The 10,158-nt window shown below is 39.3% G+C and overlaps 1 protein-coding gene across 2 annotated transcripts; it reads left to right on the plus strand.

The window, feature by feature from the left end:
• Positions 1 to 304: 304 nt before the first annotated feature.
• On the plus strand, positions 305 to 8,817 carry rab5ab (RAB5A, member RAS oncogene family, b). 2 transcript variants are annotated; one of them, XM_039806816.1, is made up of 6 exons: positions 305 to 504; positions 2,383 to 2,609; positions 3,965 to 4,116; positions 5,272 to 5,394; positions 5,681 to 5,774; positions 6,900 to 8,817. In XM_039806816.1, the coding sequence occupies exons 2-6, from the start codon at positions 2,444 to 2,446 to the stop codon at positions 7,013 to 7,015; spliced, it is 651 nt and encodes a 216-aa protein (XP_039662750.1). In that variant the 5' UTR covers positions 305 to 504; positions 2,383 to 2,443; the 3' UTR covers positions 7,016 to 8,817. The 2 variants fall into 2 exon arrangements, with proteins under 2 accessions (XP_039662750.1, XP_039662749.1); XM_039806815.1 differs by having other exon boundaries at positions 305 to 500.
• The last annotated feature ends 1,341 nt before the right edge of the window (positions 8,818 to 10,158 follow it).

A 10,158-nucleotide genomic window follows, 5' to 3' on the forward strand; every position in this document is an offset into this window, starting at 1 on the left:
TGACATATAATATATGAAATGTATAATCATGATGAAACGTAACAACATTAACAGCTATCTTGGACCAAACAGGGGCCTGAGTTGAGCTATAACCACTGTAAAATTACAGTGAAAGAACACAGATAGGATGGGTAGTACATGTCCGCCCCAATAACTTCAATACAATTGGCACCAAAGTCTGTATGACTGTTCCTTCTTTCTATTTTTCTCGTTTGCTGTGTCTTGTAGTTTTTTTGGAAAGTCAGATAAATTGGGAATAAATACTAACATATGATTGGTCCGTCGCACCAGTACGTAGGCCGATTGTCGATTCCAGTCATACGATCTGTCATCATCCTTCGTACAATGCGAAAAGGGAAGTTGAAAGTGGGAGATCGCAGAGCCTTATGAAATTTAACGTTACGGTAGCTTGCTGGGTCATCGACACACTGAACAGACACTGAAGTGCAACAAAGATTGTCCTGGAGACACCATTCAAAATAACTAGCTTCCTCTTTTTGGTAGGTGAGTAGCTAATATTAGCGTTAGCTAGCTAGCTACTGGAGGGCTCCTCCCGATGCGGCTTTACTGTGTTAGCCAGCCCAATGTCTATTATTTGGCTAGCTAACGTTAGCTAGCTGACACTGGAAGGGCCAAGCTAGTTAGCATAGCTAGTAACTTAATGTTCTACGACTGGTGAATCTAGATCAGTCGTCATGTTTAGCTAGATTCCCTACGTGTAATATACCTAACAAACATAGCTATGTGACTCTATTTAGTCCACTGATTGATAAGGCAGTTCACTAAATTAACGTCATGCAGCTAAGGTTAGCCAGTTGTCACTAGCTGTACACACCCAAAACTGCATCATCTGTGTTTTGGCATTCTCAAACGTTATGTAGCTAGAGTCATATTTATTGTGTGTTCGCTTGATGTGTACGATACTAGCCAGATCGAATCTAACGTTAACGTTACACAGGCGATATTATGTTTTCCTTTTTGTGCTAGCCTAGATATTTTGAACTTAATAGGTAGCATGCTAACGCTAGCAGTCGTTACTCTGCTAATTCGAGCCAGTCAACAACAACATAACAGGTTATTTGTGGTTAACTGTGTCGTAACGCGATTTCGACGAAGTTGACAGTCATTATTTTTGGACTGATGCTCTGTGTTTTATTGGTTGGTGGTAATGAAAATGTCTAAGTTACAGAGATAATCTGTTCTTGATGTTGTTCTTCACCTTAAATGTACAGACCGGTAGATGGTAAAACTGTCCGTAACTTAACCTTGAAACATTTCCCAAATATGTGCCCAGACCTGTGTGATACTAATCCCTATTGTGGCAGTCTGCCTCACATAACCTAGCGCTAACGGCACAAGTTGCCAGAGGTTTGTTGTTGCAGTTACACCAGTTGGTCAACATTTTGACATTTCTAGCTAGATGTTTCAGTTTAATTGGTACAGGTGAGAAACGTTGCCAGCTTTGCCAGCAGAAGTTCAGATGCCAAAATGTTAGTCAGGTGGAAAATTGACTCCCACTGCAGTATCAGCCACCCTAGTATGTTTTTTGCCATACCTGTTAGTTGCACTAAGCCTATTTGCTCAGCTAGTTATGGCAAGCAACTAACTATTGTTTGGAGAGGGAAAAAGTCTGGCTGTTAATATGAAACTTGTTGACTCAGTGTGTATAGAAAAGAATATAGTAGTAGTATAGTATAGAATGTATTTAATGTTAGAACAACAGCGTAAAACTATGACATTGAAATTCCTGAATATTTCGCCCATTTTACGAAGTGTGCATGGACATTTTAGTTTATAACAGATGACTTAGGTTTTTAGTGAACGGTTTCTGAAATCATGTATTTCAATAGTAAAAGTAGCCCATTTGTCAAAAATGTTACATAAAGTATGGTGTATATATTTTGAATTCTTGTTTATATGGTGGTTACACACATGGGTTATGAGAAGTGACAGCAACAACATAAACCGGTTATGCTACTTTAATAAACATCCTTTAGAAACCTTTTTGGGGTTGCTCATATTACAATTTGGGAAGTGGTTTAGGTCATTATGAGCTGCACACCTGGACAAGACTTACTTTGTAAGAAACGTATAAAGTTAAGCAGCAGCAGAAGCTAAATAAAACAACTTAAGGCTAAATAATGATGTACCCATTGCTGTATGCTACCAAAAGCTAAATAATTTATAAGAAAATCATCAATCAGTGCTTTGTTTGTCGGATTCATGATTCATATTTGCAGGCAATAATATATTGCTTACTTTTCTAATAAACACAGCAAACCTGTACATTTCAACCAAAGTTATCTCCTGACATTGATCTTTGAATCATTTAGAAGTTGTATGGACAGTGACACTTTGCTTACCCCTTTCTCTCCTGCTCAGGTATTTTCTACAGTTATTCACAGTACCTCAGCGTCCAGAGGAAGAGACCGGGCAGTGTGACATGGCAAGTAGAGGCGGAGCTACACGACCCAATGGGCCAAACGCAGGCAACAAGATCTGCCAGTTCAAACTTGTGCTCTTAGGAGAGTCAGCTGTGGGGAAGTCGAGTCTCGTACTTCGTTTCGTCAAGGGACAGTTTCACGAATTCCAAGAGAGCACAATCGGAGGTATGCATCTTCGTAAGGCCATGTTGGGGCTTTTTTTCCTCTCTGAACAGACTTACAGAATTGATTGACACACTTTTATTTACCTCCTTGTCACGGGATGACTTGCAAAGAGTCACACAGTGGAATGAGCAATTAATATCTAGGTCATCTTCATAATGGTACAAGCAAATAGCTGTCACAAGAGTTCCCCGTCAGTAAAAAAAGATTACAAAATGTATTAATAAAATCAGCATTTTTGGTGTCAGAGTATAGGAAATATTACTAAGAGCAGGAGAAATGGTTAGGGAAGTTGGTTAACACCCCAAAAAGAGCACGGTGGCAAGCAAAATAGGATTCATTTGAGAACAAGGAGAAATGAAGAGGAGATGGAGAATTGTGATTGTGAAAATAGCCAATTGGAATAGAGAACTATAGGAATAATTAGGGGAATTCCTGGACCTTCATATCTATTTCCTGGTATGTCCTGGTAAGTTTGCATTAGATTAAAGCAGTCAGTTATCATCTACATAATCTTACATTTATTGCCCTTTGGCAAACATGCTGCTTACTGGAAAATGACTGCAAATTCCAGGGTTGTGATTAGGGATCAACCGATACTGGTTTTTAAAAGGCCGATACCGATTTATAAGTAGTTAGTGAAACCGATAACCAGTATTTGGAACTGATAGGCATTTACCGTGAAAATGAAAATCTTTTAAGTCAAAATTCAGATTTCGGAATGTTGGTGAGTGAAACCAAAGCAGAGGGACAGACTCAGAGCTGTAGCCGAGCCAGAGTAGCGCACTTTTTAATTCATTAACTTGATTGTTTTTCAAGCAAATAAAACGCAGATACATTTAATCTGCAAACTGCCAAAAAACGGCCCGATAATCGGCCAATGATCGCCGGTTCGATCCCCAATATGTCAAAAGTGATGTTGAACAGGTGTGTGTGTGTGTGTGTGTGTGTGTGTGTGTGTGTGTGTGTGTGTGTGTGTGTGTGTGTGTGTGTGTGTGTGTGTGTGTGTGTGTGTGTGTGTGTGTGTGTGTGTGTGTGTGTGTGTGCGTAACTGACTGAATGTGAACAGGGTGTTTACTGCTAAAATAAAAAAAATAAACAAAATGTTTTAGTGAATTTCAACCTACTTAATGCTTCAGCAATCAGCACCCATCCAGATTTTTAAATTATCAGCATAAAACATGTTTGATATCACTGTGGCCCCGTCTTCCAAATGTGGACTAAATCAACCAGATAAACCTCCCGTGTGTGCCTCCAGCATTGGTCTTCAATTATTACCTTCACAGAAACATGTTTTTGTGTAGCTCAGTAGCTGCGTGCCCATTTGTCATCGGTTCCTCTGCTTTGTGCCCCTGCAGCTGCCTTCCTGACTCAGACAGTATGTTTGGACGACACAACAGTCAAGTTTGAAATCTGGGACACAGCTGGTCAGGAGCGCTACCACAGTCTGGCTCCAATGTACTACAGAGGTGCCCAGGCAGCCATTGTGGTGTATGATATAACAAATGAGGTGAGTCAGGTGCCAGGGTTTCTGTCATGTTGTTGCTGTTACCAGCGCTGCTTTCACTAACCTATCCATCTTAAATTTTCTTATTAGCGGTCAAGCCAAAAAAAACAACTTTATTTTGGTATCTTGAGAGATGAGTCATCACTCAACAACACAATGTTTTGTAGACAATGTAGATAAACCTAATACCTACATCGGCCACTTGGATCCAAAGAGGATACACATGACCCATTAAAAAAATATATATATATATATAATAAAATATATAAATATTAAAATATATATATATATATATATTTATATAATTAATTATAAATTATTATTATAATTATAAATATTATAATTATATAATATAATATATATATATATATATATATATATATATATATATAATATATATATATATATATATATATATATATATGCGCACACACACACACACACACACACACACACACACACACACACACACACAGCATGTGCTGATAGATTTGATTACAAAGAACATGTTGGAATCACTGGCCTCCACATAGTCTATATATTGAACAATGAGTGTCCATTTCTTTTAGTTTTAGAAATGTTGATTGCATCTAAAAAAAAAAACAGCCTTAACATTGAAAAAACAGCTGCTGCCACTAAGGCAGCATCCAATGTAATATTATGATTATATTCTATTTGTAAATTGTACTTGAAAGATAGTCACAAAAATAGGACGAGGGGCGTTTTATGTCAAAGTTACTGTCGGTGACAAAGCCAGCGGCAATTTTGTTCTTTGTGGCGCACAGACATTTTGAAAGTATCTTCTGAGGTCTTAAACAAAGAGTCCCTTCTCTTCAGATCTTAGAGGACAGGCATCTGGCCCACATTTTTATTTTTCCATCTTGCGTGCGTTGCATATCTTCTGCATAGCAGTATAGAATAATCCAGCCTTCCATGCTGCATAAAATGCTGCTTTCACTGTACCTAAGGAACATTTGTTTCATATTTCATCAAAAGCATCTTTTTAATGTGTCTATTTGAGGAGGCTTGATCAAAATATTAGCAAAAGCATAGCCAGACATTATAGGAAAGCTCCTGTTGTCCCCATCTTTCCATCACATCTATTGTTATTTTCACTAACTGAGTCACAACCCCACCCCTCCCTGTTTTGTTTGCCAGGAGTCATTTGTACGGGCTAAGAACTGGGTTAAAGAGCTTCAGAGACAAGCCAGTCCAAATATTGTAATAGCTCTGGCTGGGAACAAGGCTGATCTCGCAAACAAGAGAGCTCTGGACTTCCAGGTTTGTGTTCTTCAAATCCTTATCAATTGATCTTGTAAATGGAATCAGAAAAATCATTACAAATATGTCTATTGAAGCCAACATAAAAGAATCCGACTGATTATTATTTATGAAAATCTTATATGAAAATATGTGACAGATTAACATAAGCTCGGTCTGATTGGCCCCAACCTGTCTACTACTTTGGACACGCCTACTTTGCTTCGTCCACATTTAGTTTTTTCCTCATGCAAACTGTGAGGTCATTTTAATGAATGATTTCCTGATATTGGTTTCCCTCTCACAGGATGCACAGTCATACGCAGATGATAACAGCTTGCTTTTTATGGAAACCTCAGCAAAGACCTCTATGAACGTGAATGAGATATTCATGGCCATTGGTAAGTGACTCTTAAATCTTTAACTCCCTAATCTTATCTATATGAAGACTTAAAACAATTATGACATTAAATAAATCTAGCAGGACTTTTTACCACTCGCCCTGCTGTTAGAGCCCTAATATACCAACCAACTGACCAGCTGGTGACAGACAGTGGTGCATTCAGGCTGTTCTCTTCAACCCATAAAGTTGGGAAATATTTGTCCACGTATTTGCATTTATGGGAGTACTGTTACTGATAAAGTGGACCAATAAAAAAAGCCACTGTAGGATATAGATAATGGAGGCCAGGTTAAAACTGAAATTAAATGTTGCAGCCTAATGTTCACTTAAGTAAACTGGTACCACTCTTTTTGGAAACCTCCTGGTTGTTGAAGTAATGGTGCATTTGGTCAGACCTGGGTCACAGTGAGGTGAGACTCTCATTCAGAGAAGAGATTCTATGGGCTTAGCCGCCCGGGCCTTGTCTGCAGGACACTGTGGCCTTAAATAATGCAGCCCCTAAACTGGTATGCAGGATCTGAAAGCTGTTGCTCCATTAGCATTTGAAGAACACAGTTTTGTAGCCTAAAGCGATCAGGTGCCGCCGGAAATTCCGCCAGATGTCCCTAATTTTCGGCCGGATTTCAGTTTCCTTCCGCTTTCTTTGTGTTGGAATTTTAAACTATGGTTTAACTGCTCCTCAGATCTCTGCAGGGTAAATCCAGACCGCTAGCTAGACTATCTGTCCAATCTGAGTTTTTTTTGTTGCACGACTAAAACAACTTTTGAACGTACACATGTTCCACCAAAACAAGTTCCTTCCCGAGGCTATTTTGCACAGGCGCCGTCATTGTGTCCGGCGTTTAGCACCGCCCAAGACGATTGTGGTTGGTTTAAAGAAATGCCAATAAACCAGAGCACGTTTTTCCTCCCATCCCGGAATGCTGTATGGACTAGCCAGACCCTCCTCCGCAGCGCTGTGGAGGAAGGTCTGGCAATGCAAGACTAGTAATCTACTAACTTTTACAAAGAGGATTTAGTATGAAGCCACTCTTAAGAATTAATGTTGGTGTCCTCCTAGGTGGGGGGTTATCTGATTATCTATGGTGATGTCATCACTGATCTTGTTGCTATGTCATTGCAGCAAAGAAGCTACCCAAGAATGAGCCTCAAGCGGCCGGAGCCAGCAGTGGGCGGAACCGGGGAGTGGACCTGACGGAGACGGCTCAGCCCACCAGCCGTTCCTGCTGCAGTAACTAACCTGGCTCTTCCTGCTCATCCTTCCCACACACCCCCCCCCCCATCGCCCCTCCCAACTGAACATCTGGACATCGGGCTCCTTGGCTTCCTGACGTCAGACCTGACCGTCAACCTCACTCCCCTGGAATAGCTAAAAGACTCTGTATAGCTGCATTTCTAATACCTATTTTTTTTTTGTTGATGTTCTTTTGTTTCTTTTTTTTTTTTTTTTACTTTTTTTAAGAAGTGTATATCAGTATAATGGATGCATGTATCACTACAACGCCTAAAACACATTTTTATCTCTTATTCAGTTTGAAGACTAACCCCAATTAAGAAAGATGAGCATGCGAGAAACCTGTGAACGTGTGATTGTGTTGTGTGTGAATATCCAAGTGCGAGTTGCCGATGAGAAGGTGTAGCCTCATTTGTCACTTCACAGGGTCGACTGGATGCGAATGGTGTTACCTGTAATATTCTTTGTGTGTGGGTTAAGTTATGCTCACAATCAGAAGAAAACCAAATTGTTCCCATCTTGAGACGCCTGGCTTTGCAGACTGTCTGTTGTGAGGCATCACTGTATTTAGACAGTGCCAGGAAAAGGACTGATGTGCAAACCAAGAATCCCTCCCTTCCACACATCTGTTACATAAGAAGACATCTTCATCCAAGGCTCCTAACGGAAAGTGCGGAAAATAAATTTGGTACTGTCCAGTTTTTAAATAATTGGAAAATGCACACAAAAAAAGGCTTTGAGTATTGAGAAGAAAAACCGCCTTGATACACATCTGGCTTCCTTTTATGCACAACCATCTGTAGAGCAATATGGGCTTGTCACATTGCAATACACCATATTGAACAACAAAGTCTTCTTGGTATGGAAAACATTTTTATTTTTTTTAAAGTGTGGGAACATCAGGAACCAACACCTTGAGGTCAACATGAGGCCCGTATGACAGGATTTTTATTTTTATTTTGGCTTTGCTATTTAACAAATGCTTTCAAATCCATCACAGAAGTTACATTTTTGACACTGATATGTTTTCACATGAAAAAGAAAATCAACAGGGAGCTTAAAGACTGTTGAACATCCTGCTTTTTGAGTTGCAAAGACTTGAACATACGGCTAGTTCTATGTTAAACTCTTGTCTTTGTCAATCCGCTCTGGCCAGTAGTAAACCTGCATCAATTTGGGTGATCTCAATCAAAGGTAGGGGGGGAGGGGGTAGAATAGAGTTCAGCCAGCACACAAACAGAAAATTGGTCTACTACCTATTGTCACAAGTATGTGGAAAAACAAATATACTCTAATGTTGTTATAGGGTGCAATGTTGTCTTCTTCCTCCTTTAGCACAGCTTGCAGAGCTCCTGAGCGCACCAGGAAATGATCTAGGGATTCTGAACAATTGTACAGTTCAATATAGGTCTGTTTTTTTTTTTTTTCTTCATCCTAGACCTTGTCACAAACTGGTCAAATGTTAAGCAGTGGTGGTCTTTTTAGGTAAATGTAGTGTTATTAACAAAATCCCTCTCTCTTGTTACTTTTCTCCGAAAAGGTCCATGGTCATGTTTGAAAGGAACTTTTATTGCATTGCACAGTGTTGATCATGTTTTAATTAATGACTGCCCTTCGATTTTATATGACGGACTGTATTGGACTTGCTAACCTACAGCTATAAGCAGGTAGCATAATTAACCTTACTGGTGGTCTCTCATACAGCTCAATGAATTTTAATGATGTGAAACAGCATTACTAGTGATGGGCTGATCAGTTTTGAGTGTCTGAATACAACTTAATAAATTCAATAAAGAGGTCTCTTCTACGCCTTTTTTGCTCTGAATATGTCAGTGGCATCACATGTAAGTGAAAAAATATGATACAAGAATGTATTGTTTCCAAGTCCAAACCCTTGAGACATATGGCGGCAACTGAGATGCTTTCCATTGATTACGAAACAACTGTGGCCACAAAATCTGTACAGATCTGAGCTTTAAGTTTTTAATAGTCCTCAGGAGGATTGTGAGGCTTTCTTTTTTTTTTACTTATTTTTTTTATCGTAGACAGCATAGACATACATAGTAACATAAAGAGGTATCAGATCAGACGAATAAGTAATGAATAAGTAAATACATAGAATGAAATAAATACAGTGAAAACAAAAAAATTAAAAAGAAGATTAAAAAATTAAGTAATTAAAGGAAGGGGAGGAGTGGACGCTCTCCTCTTCAAAACATTTTAAGCACGACAGGGGTCCATCTCTTCAAGAATTTGTCCCTCTGGAGCCTCAGGTTGTGAGTTATTTCTTCCATTCTGTAAAGCTCCCACACCCGCTTGTTCCACCACTGAAATGTTGGTACAGTGGGCTTAAGCCAATTTACAGTGATACCCTTAATGGCTGCAGCAAGAAGGATTTGCAGAAGGTATATATCATCCCTTCGATCAAAACCATAAGGGGTGGCTCCCAACAAAGCAACTAACGGATCCCTATTGACTTCTATGTTAAAAATATTGGCCAATGCTGAATAAATATCATCCCAATATTTCTTAAGTTTCCCACAAGACCAAAAGGTGTGGACAAAGTTTGAGTCGGTTTCTCCACAGTTCCTCCAACGGCAACTTGCTGTTGAGGAACTATACTTTCCTGTTATGTGCGGCGTTCTAAAGTATCTTGCTACCATTTTCCATTTGAATTCTCTCCAGCTATTGGAGGAAGTTACTCTGTGTGCCTCAGAAGAGAGTTTAACCCAGGATTCCAGGGAGATAGGCCTATCTTGCCTAAGAAAAAAAAAAATGTTGCTTTGGTATACAAAGTATTGTGTGCTTCCATGCTCTGGAGGCAATTATAAAGACAAGAAATAATTTCCCTCCCACTTTCACCTGATTGAACCCTGATGAGATACTGCTCTACAAATTTTTACAAACTCTTCCTGCTTATTAAGGAACTGTCTGATTGAAGGAACCTGAAGAAATCCATGTTTGGAAGCCCAAACTCCTCTGCAGTCTGGGAAAAAGACTTTATGTTATTTGATTGAACTAGATGTTGGATATAAATAAGTCCATATCCAGCCCAGTGTTAGAAGCCTGCATCCAATCGTAGTGGCACAAAATTAGGAGTGAATTTTATTGTAGATAAAGAAGATGTGGAGCTTGGTAGCCTATATGT

This window comes from Perca fluviatilis, chromosome 7, assembly GCF_010015445.1.
Source record: "Perca fluviatilis chromosome 7, GENO_Pfluv_1.0, whole genome shotgun sequence".
Classification (NCBI taxonomy): Eukaryota; Metazoa; Chordata; class Actinopteri; order Perciformes; family Percidae; genus Perca; species Perca fluviatilis.

Excerpts from the sequence above, each read along its gene's own strand:
- rab5ab (XM_039806816.1), top strand. The coding sequence starts at position 2,444 with ATGGCAAGTAGAGGCGGAGCTACACGACCCAATGGGCCAAACGCAGGC. Across the intron at positions 2,610-3,964 it reads CCAAGAGAGCACAATCGGAG|CTGCCTTCCTGACTCAGACA; the intron begins GTATGCATCTTC and ends GTGCCCCTGCAG. Across the intron at positions 4,117-5,271 it reads TGTATGATATAACAAATGAG|GAGTCATTTGTACGGGCTAA; the intron begins GTGAGTCAGGTG and ends TTTGTTTGCCAG.